Below are 16,605 nucleotides of genomic sequence, written 5' to 3'. Positions count from 1 at the left end.
AAATGATCCAATAATCTCCTACATGCCTTCTATCATGTGATTGATAGTTTGTGGCACACATGTCTATTTGATGTGAAATAGTTACTTATTTTTAACAATAAACATTAACTGGATTGAAGCAACTTAGGTTTACTTGATTATCAATACATTTTTAAATGATTTTTTTTTTTTTATGAATATTTATTTCCCTTTTAACGTTTATATTCAGAGGTGGACAGTACTGAAGTATTTTTACTCTGCTTTAAAAGTGCATTTTTCAAGTGTTTGTGTTTATCTTTAGAAAGCTTTTACTTCACAACATCCCAAAGCATAATATTGTACTTTTTACTGCATTATGTTTCATAGTAAATATCATTTATACTTAATTACATTAGAAATGTAGTACTTTCTTACTTTTACTCAAGTAAAAAGTTTTACTTGAGTACAAGAAAGTACTACATATTTAAATGTTAAGTAGCCTTATTTAAGGTAAACAACAACAAAAACTACTTTTATTTATGAAATGTAGTGCAGTAAAAAGTATGACATCATGCTTTGGAACGTAGTGAAGTAAACGTTTTCCAAAGAAAAACACTGTAGTACAGATACTTTTTAATTTACTTGAGTAAAGTAAAACTACTTCACTTCTGTCCAGATCTGTTTATATCTCTCAGTCATCATTGTATTGCATCGCATTATCAGTAACTTCTTCAGTTAAAGCTTAGAATGACCCTATAGTGGTTTTTTTAAAAGAGGGAATTATCTACAGTCTTGTGTTTATACATAAAAAGAGAAGTGTTTTATTTGTTGTATTTTCTCTGAATTCGTATCCTACCTATAAAGACGTCTGACTTTAAATGACTATAGATGCATTAGTGTATTAGTGCAATGACGCCCTCTGTAGGCCAAAGAAGGTCATCACAACAGGCTGTATCATCAAAATCCGTTCTTTGTTGAACAGACGCCTACTGTAATGAACAGTAGAGCAACAGGAAAAGACTTTGTAAAGGACCATCGCTGCATGAATAGGGACTCATTATGGGCTTGCGCAATCTTGCGTTGCTATTCAGTGTACTTGAGGCTCAAGTATTTGGTGTGTGGCAGTTCACATAAACAGGGGCGGTGTCTTAATTCATTGTCGCTCAGATGACAGACAGTTGACGCATCTAATGAACAGTTGAGCCGTTAACGCCCAACCACGCCCCCCGCGTTTCTGTAGCCAATCGGCGTCGAGCATAATACAAGGGGCGGGGTTTGCGTCTCGGCAACGTTAAGTTGTTTTCATCGACTGTGTGGCGGAGAAGTGCAAGCACCGTTCGCGATGCAGACGTAAACTAACAGCTGTCGATGAGGCCGCCGCCGACAATCGAGCACGGCCGGGTTTAATCACCGCGGAGAACTTTTTAAGCGAACTTTAGAGCATTACTGCAGCGGTTTAAGTGCTTTTGTGGCCATGGAGGAGAAGAAGAAGGAGGAGGGGGAAGCGGAGATCCAGGAACACGGACCCGAGCACTGGTTCTCCAAATGGGAGCGGCAGTGCCTAGCCGAGGCCGAGCAAGAGGAACCGAGCGAGGAGGAGACCGAGCAGAGCCAACAAACACTCTGGCATCTCTTCCAGAACTCCGCCACCGCCGTCGCACAACTGTATAAAGGTGCGAAATATGTAATAAAAAGTCACTGAGAGCTAGCCTTAGCTGACTAAGTTAGCTGACGCTGCCAAACAAAGGACACTAGCTCATAAGCTCAACGGATAGCCACCAAACTAAATATAATGCGACCTAATTAAGATGCCAAGGAGTTGTTTTACAATAAAGTACATATTTAGGGCTGAATTACGAATATTTGGGCCCCTTATTTGGCTGTTTTGAAGGTCGGTGGCGTTTACAGATTAGCATTGATGCTAAGTGTCAGACGAGCAACGTAAACTGACACACAAATCAGTTTCTGTGAGGACACAATCCAGAAATGTCACCGGTTATCCGTCTCAGTTTATTGATAACACTAGTTAAACGTTTTTCGCGATATTTTAAAGACATTTAAAGCGTCACCCAGCTGGTTGTCTATCAGCAAAACAAAATGGCGAAGTGCAGGGAGGAGTTCATCTGATGAAAATAACTCGATTTGTGATCGAAAACTCCTCTGTTATGAACTCAAACGTCGTGTGTGTTGACAAAAAGATCTAGCAATACAAACTACGATATGAGTTTATGAAAACGTGTGAATATTCTTTAACAATAATAAGAGCATGCGAAACAAAATGGCGAAGGCAGGATTTGCAGGCTAAGTTTAAAGATTGTGAGTTATTGTGTTAGAGCTTGTTTTGTTCATATTGTTATTAAATAGATAAAACGCTATACAGCTGGTTTAATTTGTGAGTACACGTTTTCACAAAGTTGTGGTTTGGACAACCCGGTACAATCAGATACACTAAAGCTACTCAACAAAATGGCGTAGAGTCCTCTTGCTACATATCAAATTTAGACGTCGTGTAATTAATGGCTGTGTCTCAAAACATAGAGAACTGCTTATGTAGACCGCACTTATGGTCATCATAGACGCTTTTAGAACATTCCAAGCGCGCTTATGCTGCCCAAAAGTGCTGTTTAAGTAGGCAGCTCGCTATCTCGTGACACACAGCCAGTGTGAGAGGCTGTTAAGGTACTAAGTATAAAGCTGATGTTGGTTTAGTTGTCTTGGCTTTCTTTAAACACAGTGGCTAAATGTATGCATCACATTAAGACTGGAAATGATGCATCTCCACTTGCAACGTAAACACTTCCTGTCTGTTCACTCCTTCAGATAGAGTATGTCAACAACAGGGGCTTTCCTTATGGGTTCCCTTTCAAAACGCTGCAACTGCCGTCACTAACCTATACAAAGGTAAGTTGAGACATTTTTAAACAAACTGTTGCATTTTTGGACTGCAGATTACTGCATTAATTTGGTGTTTTGTTTGTGAACATATTGCTGTTTTCAAAAGAGTCTTTTTTTTTTTAATCACACGTCTTTCGTATTCCCATTATTCACCTATTCACATTAAGAAAAATAACTATATTAGTGTCCACACCAATACATACCATGCCAGTGTCAGTACCAGCAGTGATATTCTGTTTATTATAAGCACACTTTTCAGTTGTGGCCTGTAGCTTTAAATGCTTGAGCTCGTTAAAGTCAGGTAGATTGTGATTGGTTAATGTTTTTATCATTCATCATCTGGAAAAAAAAATTAAATTGTTCTGAAAGTGATTCCAATGACATAATTCCTCATGTTATTGTTCTATTTGTGGTCTTCTCTATTCTCATTAAAGTATAACTTTGTAGTTATTGTTACAGGTCTCATCATTGGTGTGAATGAGCCTTAACTGTTGCACAAACCAATACCTTTAGAGTGCAGGCTGTAAGGAGCAATGTCATTGGTTGAACCTACACTCGGAGAAAAATAAGTACAAAACTGTTACTAGGGAGGTACCCTTTCAAACGGTACTAAAATGTATCTTTAAGGTATTAATATGTTCCATTTAGAGTCAGTGTTTTGAGTCTGAACAAAATTTGGAGTGGCAAGGCAGCTTTTTCATGAACGAGTAGCTACTGAACAATGTGGTGTTTGCTCGTCATGTGAGTCAATCTTGGTTAAAACAAAATAGAATAAGTGTGAAAGGGTTTGGCTGCGAAACTGTGTTTTCTAATAAATCAGTTAAGTGAGCAATTCAACCACTCATTTCACAAATAAGACATTTCGTAACATGCAGAAAGAACAACAGAGCAAAGGTTTTTTTTCTTCTGGAATCTACTTTATAATGGAGAACACCTGTTTGCTTATTGAAAAAAATAGCTGTTGAACAGTGTTTAGTAGGTCGTTCATACATTTGAGACTAGCAACAACATGGCCGGCAACGGTTCTTAAAATCCTATTGATTTATTCCTCTCTTCAGACAGAATCTCTCTGATTGTAACAGAGACAGTCTTATTCACAGCTTAGAGTAGTTGTGTTTTATTAGATTGCAGTTACGAGACCTTAAACATGTGTACGGCGTTGTCTGCTAGCAAAACTTGAGTCGTCATTCATATGTTTGTCTGTTTGGTTGGGGTAATGAGAGATGATGTGGTGGGGAGGTTGTCAGATGTCGTGGATGATTTGACTTTAGGAGCTGTCAGGAACAGGGAGTGTTTGTTTGTTCAGTTTACTGGAGATCACTGCCTACATGTGACTGATTTAGCATGTTATCCATTGTGAGAAGATTTCGAAGTATATAGGATGTGGTTAGTTCAAGTTTGATTGCTTGCTCACTGTGTTGTGTATTTATCAATCCAAAGTTTAGTGTTGACGTTCACAGTTTGAACTTTGACTGAACCAGCAATTGTTTGGTTCAAGTCTGTATTTTCTAAACCCCATCATTTTTCTTATAAACACCTTGGGTGAGATTTTATCTCCTCTTGAATCATTTCATGCACCCCATCTCAAGATTTTGTAAGCGTATAATTCATTTCAACCTGGTTCCAGCCTGGCAATGGAAACCCTGTCAATTGAAACAAATCTTCATGCCTGCCAGTTATGGTTGAGCCAGTTTATTTGTTGCCTATTATGGATTGAAAATAATATATTGAAGAACAGTGGCTGCTGTTCCTGGGGAGATGATGCTGCTGTTTCTGACAGAATGAAAATGTATGGTCTTGCGCAATTGCTTTGGAAGTTGATGTAACATTTACATAATTGTTATTAAAAGCTTCTTATTTTAATTATCAGCAATAATTTACCCGCTGTTCTGTTTCTTCTTCATATAAAATCCTTGCTCTCTGCTTGATGCCGTATAACAATTTCTGAAATCAAAAGCCCTTATTAGAATTTTTAAATGACTGACTTCATTGGGCATAAAACACTGGGAGACAATGATGCAGCTGGGCTGATTCCTGACATGCATACAGAAATACTCATGCCAAGTTTTTTTTCCCCCCATTTTCCAGAGAGTGTTGATGCCCATCAGCGGAGTTATGAGCTGGGTATTCAGATTGGTCATCAGAGACGAAACAAAGATGTCCTGGCATGGGTGAAGAAAAGGAGGCGGACTATTCGGCGCGAGGATCTTATCAGCTTCCTCTGTGGTAAAGCCCCACCCCCACGTAGCTCCAGAGCTCCGCCAAGACTTGCAATGGTGTCGCCAAGCCGACCCACGTCCTCGGAGACAAGTTCATCTGTAGAAACAGACCTGCAGCCTTTCAGGGAGGCCATTGCTCTGCATGGTGAGTGTGCTTGTCTGCACTGCCATTTAATTGCTTTATTGCTGTAAGATGGCCCGAATTGCTGTATATATGTGTGTGTATGTATACATCTCAAACCTCTCATTCATATTGAACAGAAAAGAAACATGTCTTAAGACATTCTTTGAAGCGTATACTATAAAGTGCTTCTTTGCTTTGGGCAATATGCATTGTACACTTTTTCACTGCATCTCGTATGGCCCTCTAGTATTGTTCAAATGTGTTTTTTTTTTTGTTTTTTTTTCATAGAACTAGTACTGAAAAATGTCACTGACAAAGGTTTTCCAAGCCCACAAACTAGACTCACTAATTCTTTTTACAGAGCCCTGCACATGACATTCAGGCAAAAATATGCCTGAATGTATGCCACAAATTAAGAATTTGTTCCCTCATTTTATTAATTTACTCCATTTTGATTCAGTTGGGGCCACAAATGAAGAATTTGATCCCATGACTTAATTCAGATTGCTGGGAATTAATTTATGTATGTGATGTGAAGGATTCTGTTTATTCTGACTATTTTCAACAACAATTTTTGATTTAGATGTTGCAAATTTGAACACATAGTGGTAGCATGTTGCTGAGTTAGTGTTTGTGAAATGCATGTTTAAGTCATTTGTATTTCATATTTGTTTTCCTACCCGTGTGTGTTGAAGGTCTAAGTGGAGCCATGGCAAGTATCAGTATGCGCTCCGGAGCCCCAGGTTCACCTACACACCTGAGTGCCAGCTCCGCCCCCAGTCGCCGCCGAAATGGTCTGCACGACGTGGACCTCAACACTTTCATTGCCGAGGAGATGGCGCTCCACCTCGACAACGGAACTCGGAAACGAAGCTCCTCCCAGTGCAATGATGTCATAACAGACTCGCCCACTCACAAACGCAATAGGATGATCTGAGCTCTTATGAAAAAGAAAACAACTACAACAACAGCGAAATACGTGAATAAAATGCCACTCCTCAGTCATCCTCCCATCTTTATTCAGACCAGGAAATAAAAGCAGCCAATAACAGTGCTCACCACAGCCCAGCACATTCTCTGATTGGTCTACAGAGCCCAGTTGAGGTGATCGGTGGGAGACAGTGTTCAGTGCAGAGGCTTAAGTGCCCTTCCATAGGATCCTGTCAACAAACACACAACCCTCATTCACTATATTGCTGCGTGAGTTGATTGTGTGTGTGTGTGTGTGTGTGTGTAAGGTTGTGTTATGGCTGAATGGAGATGTGATCGACCGCAGGAACAAGAAAACATTTTTGTGTGCATGTTCACAACATAATGAGCAATGTCTGTATGATTGCGTGTGTATACAAGTACTTGATGTGTGTGAGTGAACGACTGATGAGTTTTGTGTTAGAGTGTGTGGTACCTGCCTCTTCCTCCAGCACCTGTCACTGCCCCAGCTCTGTTACCACGCTGCGGCTTTGAAAAGCAACAAAAGTTTTATTTTAATATTATTGACAATGTTATTCATGATTTTTTCTTTCTTTTTTTGCCTTCTCTTAATTCTGCTCTAGCAGCAGGCACAAGTGCTGTGATAGCCATACATCCGCTGTCATGCACATCTCTCAATCACTCGTTTTTCTTCAATAATTTCCCTTCATTCTTCCTAAGCATCGACCTTTTTTCACTCATCCGCTTTCGTCACTCTTTTCCCCAGCACCTTTGTCTCCAGTGTAACATTATGTAATGTAAATACCTGTAGGTGCTGACATAGACTTGTGGTACATATTGTAAAAAAAGCTGTGCAGAGACCATTGAATTGTTAATGTACAATAATGATTCTTGCATTAAAGAAATCAAGCTTTTAACTACCTTTTTTTTTTGCTGCCTTTGTTATCTGAGTGACATTTGAGACCAAATAGGATTTTATCCTTAAACTAGATTAAAATGCTAATATATTGAATGCACATTGTTGTATCAAAAGTGCAATCTGTTACTGTTCCTTTGACAATCTGTGAACAACAGCTGCCAATAACAATGCTTTCAAAATGATTGCCTGTGCCCATGTGTTCAGCTGTGTTTGAACACTCAGTGAATGTGCTTCCATATTCTGGAGATGCTATATGGCCACACTAGCTACAATCCAACAATTTTTGTTTTTATGTTTCGTGTCCAGCATCTTGGAAAATTAAAGGGCCGTTAATAGGGTTTCACTGAACAGAAAGTGCAAATAAATGAGTTGTGTGGACAGAACTGTAAGAATCGAATGCCAAATCCCTGACAATTCAACACCTTTTTCTCTAAAGAGCTGTTGAAATGTGTTTGGCAGGTGTCAAGTGGTGTCAACAGTGTGACGTGCTATGCTCCATCCTAAACCATTTTAAACAGCATTTTTTTTTTCCTAAGAAAACTTAAAAGAATACTTTAATAATCGTGACATACAGAACCACAGCACCATTAAAATAGTAACAACTTAAAATGGTGACAAGTCACCCAAGTTAAAAACACTGCCTTATACAATCAAGTAATTTAAATAGACTGAAAGGGATAGTTCACCCCAAAATGAGAATTGTCATCATTTACAGTTTTGTTTTCAAACATTGCTTTTCTTCTCTTGCAGCACACTAATCTTGTGTTCATTGCCTAACTGTTTTGGTGACCAATGGTAAAAAAAAAAAGGATATTTCTAATTTTTTCTTTCACACAAGAAAGATCACACAGTTTTAGAACATTATGGTGCGTAAAAAAATTCATTTTTTATACTTATTTAAATGTTCTACCTTTATTGAAATTCTATAATTATATCTCTACAATGACAATTAATTCACAGAATGAGTTTCAGAAAGCTGCTTCATAAACTTAACAGAAAAAGATCCCATATTAATGTAATATGTGACCCTGAACCACAAAATCTTGTCAATTTTTTTTTAAATTGCTTTCCATTGATGTATGGTTTGTTAGGATAGGGCAATATTTGGCTGAGATACATCTATTTGAAAATCTGGAATCTGAGGATGCAAAAAAATCTAAATATTGAGAAAATCGCCTTTAAAGTTGTCCAAATGAAGGTCTTAGCAATGCATATTAATAATCAAAAATGAAGTTTTTATATATTTACGGTAAGAAGTTTTCAAAATATCTTCATGGAACATGATCTGATCTTTACTTAATATCCGAATGATTTTTGGCATACAAGAAAAATTGATAATTTTGACCCATGCAATATAATTTTTGCCTACTGCTACAAATATACCCCAGCGACTTAAGACTGGTTTTGTGTCACATATGACTATACGGTCGTAAAAATGAAAATATTATATTATTTGGTTACCATATAATTTGCCACCAGTGCAAAACCATATTTTACAATGTAAGATTTGTTGTCCATACAGTGACAATGACTGAAGATTTCAAACTTTTTTCTAAATAACCATCAAACTGACTCGTGCACTATATACATTTTTCTAAATACATTAAATAGAATTTAATATATGGAATTAAATAAAGCGCGCGCGCGCTTCAGGACGATCCACTATTTCTATGGCAACAGTCCGCCGCTCACCATACACTGTCATCGGCTCCGCATTCCTTTACGCTGCTGTCCTCCGAATCATCTTCGCTTCTCAGTACAGAGGACCGTCACCATAGCAACACGTTACATATCTAGACGTAATATTTATCCTCCCTAGCGAAGAGAAACCGAGGCTGTTTTTATCTTCTGCGGCGTAGTGTCGAGCAGTCACCGCTAGGGGGCAGCAGTTAACAACACAAAGAAGCTTGACGACGAGAGCATGGACAATCAAATCAAAAGTAGTTTTGGTGTGATAAAGGTCAATACAAGGTGGTTTTCTGTCTCTTTGGAGAGAAATGAGAGAGGGAGTGGGACATTTCTGTAAAGATGATGAGCTCGCTAGTGCTGTGCTGAATGAGAAAAATCACAACAAAGCTTCATGAGTGGGTTGAGGGAAGGAATGAGAGAGAAATAAATGTGTAGAAGCCTGTCTGTAAGACACATCAAACACTTCATAATGCACACCAAAAAAAATAAAAGATACTTGTGTCATCTTCTACTCACCCTCATGTCATTCTAAACCCAAAAGAGGAGAATATAATGAAAATAAAATGATTTCCTATTATTTTCTACAGCATGAATGAGACTGTCAAGCTCAGTAGGAATAGTTACAGGAATAAATAATATTTATAATATATATTATGCTGGAAATGTCCTTAGCGTCAGGCCATCCAAGATGTACATAGTAGTTTGTTTCTTGTTACATAGTTTGTTACTTAACTTGGATCAACGGATCCTCTGCAGTGAATGGGTGCCGTCAGAATGAGAGTCCAAACAGCTGATAAAAACATCACAATAATCAATAACTAATCCACTCTAGTCCATCAATTAATGTCTTGTGAAGTGCCTAATGGTTAGAGAGTCGGACTCGTAATCGAAAGGTTGCGGGTTCGAGTCCCCGACCGGCAGGGATTGTAGGTGGGGGGAGTGAATGGTGTGAGCGTGTGTGCATTTGTTCACTACTCACTGCTGTGTGTGTGTGCACTTGGATGGGTTAAACGCAGAGCACCAATTTCGAGTATGTGTCACCATACTTGACAATACGTCACGACTTTACTTTACTTTACTTTACTTAAACCATCAATTAAAAATGTAAAAACGTGATTATTTTGTTTATTACAAACAAGCAGCTTTTTGCTTCAAAAGTCATTAATTGGTGGACTGGAGTTACTTGTGGATTACTTACTTATACGTAAGTAACAAGTGATGAAGAAAATCTTGGATGGCCTCAGAGTGAGTAAATTTACAGCAAACTTTCATTTTTGGGCGAACTATTCCTTTAAATGAGCTATGAAGGCCAGGTCTGTTTTGGTCCGTTAATCGCAAATTTATCATTCAAATATACCATATAAGCCTTATGAATTACTTTCATTGTGCAGTTTTGCCATTTTTTTGGAACTTGGCAGCTCCATTTACTTTCATTGTATAGAAGTGAAGTGAAGTGACATACGGCCAAGTGTGGTGACCCATACTCGGAATTCGTGCTCTGCATTTAACCTATCCAACGTGCACACACACAGCAGTGAACACACACACACCGTGAGCACACACCCGGAGCAGTGTGTGTTCAGAAGATGTAATATCAGCGAGATTTTATGTCTATTTTTGGATTTGGATATTTTAGGTGACTTAAATGTATCTCTCTTCCTCTTTCTCTCTCCCACCCAGAGTTTTCTCGTCCACCTTGGCCGTGTTCCACTTGAAAACACACAAACACTTTGGTTCCTCTCATGTATTGAATGGTCTGTGAGACCCAGCCCCAGAGCACTTTCGAAATATTATTACTTCTGTCTAAGGGCAACTCTGCCTGTGCCTCTATCTCTGCCACACACACAAAGCGAGACCCCGAGGCTGGTTCTGTGAAATTACTTGCATCTCAGAAACACCTCAGAGTGAACAAAAGCCTATTTTTATCGCCAGAATCTTTGTGCGCGAATGTCCGTATCTATACAAAAGATACCTTCTCAGACAGCATCATGTTTCTGTATTTGATATATAACTTGCACATATATAAGGTACATGAAATCAAAATGGAAAATTTACTTTCCAAATGCATGTTCTTGGTCATATTGTGCATGATTCATAACAAGTCCATGTTATAATTTTTTTTGCCTTTGAAATGACTTTCCTTTATAGCTGATGTCATCTAGGCCCTGTAGGGGGCAGGGCCAGTAATGGGAACCAATTTCTATTTAGTCACTGCATCACACCAGTGATTCTCAAATTTGCTATTCTAGCATTAGTGAAAGATATTATTAATCTTTTTATTAATATTTTGAATATCTTTATTTTCACTAATTCGGGTAATGTTTTGTAAGTGTTTTTTTGTTTGTTTTTGTAAATGCTTATATAGTTTTTAATTTTTATTTGAGTTATTTTAGATACTAATTAGTTATTTTTATTTTATTTTTTAGTTTGTTTATTTTATATTCACTTATTTTTTATTTTATTTAAACTATAACACTGGTTCTCAACCAGAAGGGCCTCAGAAAACTTCCAAGGGAGCCTCACCATGACTTGTTTTTACTTATTTTTAGATCATTTTTAAATAATCAAATCAAGAAGTAAAATAAGCCAAAACAACTAAAAAACCAAGATATTTTTATCAAGATATTTTTATTTCTTATTTTATGCCTTTAAAATGTGATTTTAGACATGGAAAAACATTTAAAATAATGTAATCTGAATATTAAATTGGGTAGAGATTGTGAGTAAAAATATTTTAACACTTATCCTTATCTAGTAGAAAAAAAAAATTAGGCTGTCAAATGCTGTGAACAAATGGGGGCCGGTTGAGAACCACTGTTATCCAATTGACTCCCACTTGTAATTTTTTATTTATTTTTCTGGAAATATCTCGTTTTACTCTGTATAAATGTAAAATGGGTTTTGAAAGTCATGACTTTAAACTGATTTAGTATTCGTGATATTTTGCAAATACATTTTCTCCATTGTACTATCATCATATTTTTGAAAATACCATCTGCTCTGTAGTATATTTGGGGCATATTCCAGTTTTATTCTAATTTCTTATGCTTATCTTACATTCTTCTCTGATTTGACTAGTTTTATAGTCACAAAGACCACAGAGATGGCTTTCCGTATACACCAGCAGATGATGAGAAAGTCAGATTTGTCTCTTGTGGAGAGCAAAGACGAGCTTTGCTCTTTCATGCACAGACTTCAATTACGCCGCGTCCCATAAAGTGGAGCGGCCCTTTATCGATCGAACATCTTTTTATTTTTTAAAATGTAAAATCTACATTTACTGTTTTGTTAGTTTCAAGCCACTCTGCAATGTTCCATCTGACACAAACTTTTCCTCTTCAATCTGGGTTAGACCAGCTGGCCGAGACAAACACACACACACACACACACACGCACACACACACACACACACACACACACACACAACACACACACACTCACACACACGCACACACACACACACACACACACACAATGCACACACACAACGCAGACACACACTCACACACACACACACACAACACACACACACACACACAACGCACACACACAACGCAGACACACACTCACACACACACACACAACACACACACACACACACAACAGTGAGCACTTATCAGAACGGACAGAAAATGCTAACTTTAGTTCAAGTTTTGCATTCCCTAGACACTCTCACTCTTTTACTCTCAATCACTCCCTTTCCCTCTTCCTCTCCCTTTCTCTCTCTCTTTTACCCTCTATCTCTTATCTCTCTCCCTTCATCTCCCGCAGGGTGTGCTGTCTGGGATGAGAGCTTTCACAGCAAGAACATTTTCTCTCTCTCTCTCTCTCTCTCTCTCTCTCTCTCTCTCTCTCTCTCTCTCTCTCTCACACACACACACACACACACACACTTATAGAGAATAGAGATTAATCTTGAGAGCATTTATAGTCTTGATAAAAAGCTTTCTGATTCAGGAAAGGCCGTAGGTGTATGTGGAGTGGAATAGCAAAATATCTCAAGGAAAAAGTTATGTTTGAGTCATAAAAACAGTGTATATATGGCACAGGCTGAAGGCTGCTGGTGATTTATAAGGGGTGATTCTAAGACACTGTGACTTATATTACTTTACAGTAACCGTTCACACTGAAAATCTGTATTTTCATTTTACTCTCCCTCATGTTGTTGGACGTTAATTTGAATATTCATACAAATATTTTCCATAAAACAACAGTTTGTTGTGACCTGTTTAGCACCTAATGATGCCAAAAAAAACACTATAAAAGGATCATATGGTCATGTAAACTACATTTGTGGTGTTTGGTAGTCCCTATTCACTTTTATTATATTTTAAAAATAAAGGTTCTTTATTAGCATCTAGCAGCAGTGAATGGGTGCCGTCAAATGATAAATAACTGATCACAACATCACGAGTAATCCACAGGAGTCCAGTTCTTCAGTTAGCATCTTGTGAAGTGAAAAGCTGCATGTTTGTAAGAAATAAATCCACCATTAAGGTGTTTTAGATTTAAACTGTTGCTTCTGGCCAAAACTCAAGTCCATAATCCATATAATGCTTCCGCCAGTGAAAATGACCATCCCCAGTTGTCATCGTACATCAAAGAGCACACCCATATTTGTTTAGAACCGTTTAAGACTTTTTCAGGTTGTAAATGGTGCTTGCTATGTGCATATTTCTCTTCTGATTCAGATGGGATGACTTTTCACTGAAGAAAGGAATATAATGGATTATAGACTTTAAAACATATGAAGTTAAAACGTCTTAATGGATTTGTTTCTTATAAGCATACAGCTTTTTGCTTCACAAGTCATTAACTGATGGACTGGAGTTGTGTGGATTACTTGTAGATTGTGATGTTTTTATATGCTGTTTGAACTCATTCTGACGGCACCCATTCACGGCAAAGGATCCACTGAGCAAGTGACGTAATTCTAAATTTATCCATATCTGTTCCGATGAGGAAACAAACTCATTTTACATCTTGGATGGCCCGAAGGGGAGTAGACTTTCAGCAAATTTCTACTTTTGGGTTAACTATTCCTTTAAGAAGAAAAAAAAGGTTCTTTAGAACTGTTCAGTGAAAGGTTCTCTGGGGAATCCAAATGGTTCTTCTAAGAGAGTGACATGAAGATTCTGTCTGTCTTTTTTAGCTTTTTTTTTTTTTAAGGGAAAAACTCATAGGTTTGGAATAACATGAGATAACATTTATTTTTGAGCGACCTCTCTCTTCAGTCTAATGAGGTTTGATGTTTTTAAGTTTAATGACTAGTAAGGGGAAGATTCAGTGTGAAATGACCTGTGAAATAAGATTTTCAGTAAACACGAACGATCATATAATCACTGACTTTTAGGGTGCTGACAGCTAAATTCATTGCTGATTAGATGAAAGACAAGAGGGCTGAAGCCTCCCTAAATAGGCTCGTTAATTGCCTATGTGATGTATTATCAAACAAAGGCTCTTGTGCAAATTCAGGTGTCCTTATTAGAGCAGAAATTCCGAGATTAGAAGTAATCACCAAAGGCGCACATATAAGGCTGTGCCAACCCTCATGATGTTTGATCTGTTTTAATCAAATTCAAATCCAAATGGCTGGAATTAGTCATTGTCTATTCCCATTTGCCTATTAAAACTACCTGATGGACAGAATCAAAACGTCTGACATCAGGGGCTGAGGAAGGATTCGAAACGCAGAGGGGGGACACATCAACGCACGGATCTTTGAAAAGTAATGATTATCTCCCAAAAAGCACTGACAATGAACATACTCAGTTTCCAAACGTGAGGGGGGACATGTCTCCTCTAGTTATAATGATCACCAGGCTCCTGACAAAGCCTGCAATCTGGAGGAAACAGGAAACACTCTGCTGCATTGGGAAGATTTCCCTCCTTAGATGTAGACGGGGAGCTGCATGAGTGATTTGCATATCTTTTTGGGCATTTTTGCTTCTCATTTGGTATGAATGGGAGAGATCTGAATTTTTTTGAAACGCGATTGTGAAATTCAGCCAAACAGCTGCTTCTGGGGAGGTGCTGGTGATACTCAGCATGAACCTTCTAGGAAGGAAGACAACTTTTGAAATGATATTCTGCGTGTCACCGCAGGATTTGCACGTGCTTTCTTTTAACCCTCAAAATCTCATTCACTGTAAATGATAGATGGATGAATGGATGGACAGAAAGTACTTTGCTAAACCCACTGTAAAGGACTAAACTAATGGCCAGTGCATGAACCAGAGTTAGTATGAAGGCTAATAGACAAGACACATATATGTTCATGACGCTGCATATGTGTCTCAAATAAGTGTATGAGAACTTATGTGTGTACCTTTCATAAATACATTCATGAAGCCTTAGATGGAAGCATGTAGGTGTGGGAATTTGTGTGTGTCTTACATAAATATATAATTACATGTCAAAGTGTGTGTGTTCATCATGTGCACGGGGAGCAGAGGGTTCATCATAAATATATGAATATACGACTAAAATGAGTGTGCATGGCATGATGAATTATGTACATAGTGGGTGTCAAAATGAATAAATATCACTCTGTTAACCGTTCATGACCTCTTCGTCTCTATTTGTATGTGTGTATGTGTATGTGTGTGTGTGTTTGTTAATGGGATGTTAGATCAGACTTCAAGAAGTCAACCCAGAATCTCACAAGATGTTTTATTGTAGCCCGTTAAGTAAATGTGTGTGAACATTTGGCAGCTAGCATGAGACCGAAAATGACATGAGCTGGCACTCATTACAGAGAGAGAACAGACAAAAAAAATATTAATCAAATTAAATCAGCCATTATTCCCATTAAATTCTGTTAGCTTGTTGGAGACGTGGCCCGGCGGGTAGTAAATGGCGTTAAATGCATTTTATTTCAGTTAATTTTCATTTTATTTCTAGTAACAAGAGTGTTAAGAGTGTTTTTATGATTTTATTTTTTGTGAACTACAATATCCATGGTTTAGTTTAGTTATTATTTATAAGCTTTTGGCATATTTAATGTGTCCTTCTAGCTTTAATGTATTTTATGTCATGGTCATGGCAACATTACTAATTTAAGCTTTTCATCTAAAAATCTATATTTTATTTCAGCTGTACTACAAATACCAAAAACAATTTTTAGTTTTTAGTTAACAATAACAACACTGGATTCTGGACACAACACATTTTGACAAATGCATGATTTCTGCTACAGAAATACTACTCCCACGCATTCTCAGGCTCTTTGTTTTTTCCATCCGAATGTCTCCAAAACCCCAAAGTAATCCCAAACCCCTTAATATATGTTTAATGAGTTAGCAAGACTGAACAACCTCTAACTATAGTACAGTAATTGCCCACTGCCAATTAAAGGAGGACAGGCTCCCCTCGGGTCTGATTCCTCACTAGGTTTCTTCTCGTTGCACTTCTCTATGGGAATCATTCCTCCCACAGGTCACTTAAAGGTACCCTACAGCATTCTCTGAGGGTTTCAGACCCAGCATTCTGTGAAGTTTCTCTCTGACAAGATCCATTTGAAGATGCATCGCAGTAGGAAGAAATTTAATAATGCATGCTGTTGAATTGTTGGAAACCATCAGTGTAAGCTGCTGTATAGGACTAGACATCCGGCTGAGAAGGTGAAAGACCTATGATGGAGATGGAAAGCTGCTCATCTCGCATAACAGCGCTAACTAAAGGCGGCGTCCAGCCGGCTGTCTCGAAACAACTCCACTTATGCTAGGGGATGTCAGACATCCAAAATGTTTTCGCTGAAATCTCTCCCTGTTCTGTCGGAGGTAACTAAACGACTGCCTCTGACATTTCTGTCCATTTCCAAAATGTGAACGGGAGCATGGCGTGAGCATAAACAACTGTAATTCATGGAG

At 38.0% G+C, this 16,605-nt stretch overlaps 1 protein-coding gene across 1 annotated transcript; it reads left to right on the top strand.

The window, feature by feature from the left end:
- Positions 1 to 896: 896 nt before the first annotated feature.
- On the top strand, positions 897 to 7,043 carry LOC306873190 (HUWE1-associated protein modifying stress responses). The gene is made up of 4 exons (XM_079422298.1): positions 897 to 1,631; positions 2,779 to 2,859; positions 4,942 to 5,217; positions 5,892 to 7,043. The coding sequence occupies exons 1-4, from the start codon at positions 1,433 to 1,435 to the stop codon at positions 6,131 to 6,133; spliced, it is 798 nt and encodes a 265-aa protein (XP_079278424.1). The 5' UTR covers positions 897 to 1,432; the 3' UTR covers positions 6,134 to 7,043.
- Positions 7,044 to 16,605: the final 9,562 nt, after the last annotated feature.

Source organism: Barbus barbus, assembly GCF_936440315.1.
Source record: "Barbus barbus genome assembly, chromosome: 7".
NCBI classification, from domain to species: Eukaryota; Metazoa; Chordata; class Actinopteri; order Cypriniformes; family Cyprinidae; genus Barbus; species Barbus barbus.
This window is presented reverse-complemented; position numbering and strand designations above follow the sequence as displayed.

What these genes read in the sequence shown, in the direction of transcription:
- LOC306873190 (XM_079422298.1), top strand. Translation starts at nt 1,433, where the DNA reads ATGGAGGAGAAGAAGAAGGAGGAGGGGGAAGCGGAGATCCAGGAACAC. An exon ending in CGTCGCACAACTGTATAAAG is followed by an intron (nt 1,632 to 2,778) that starts GTGCGAAATATG and finishes TCACTCCTTCAG; the next exon opens with ATAGAGTATGTCAACAACAG. An exon ending in CGTCACTAACCTATACAAAG is followed by an intron (nt 2,860 to 4,941) that starts GTAAGTTGAGAC and finishes CCCATTTTCCAG; the next exon opens with AGAGTGTTGATGCCCATCAG.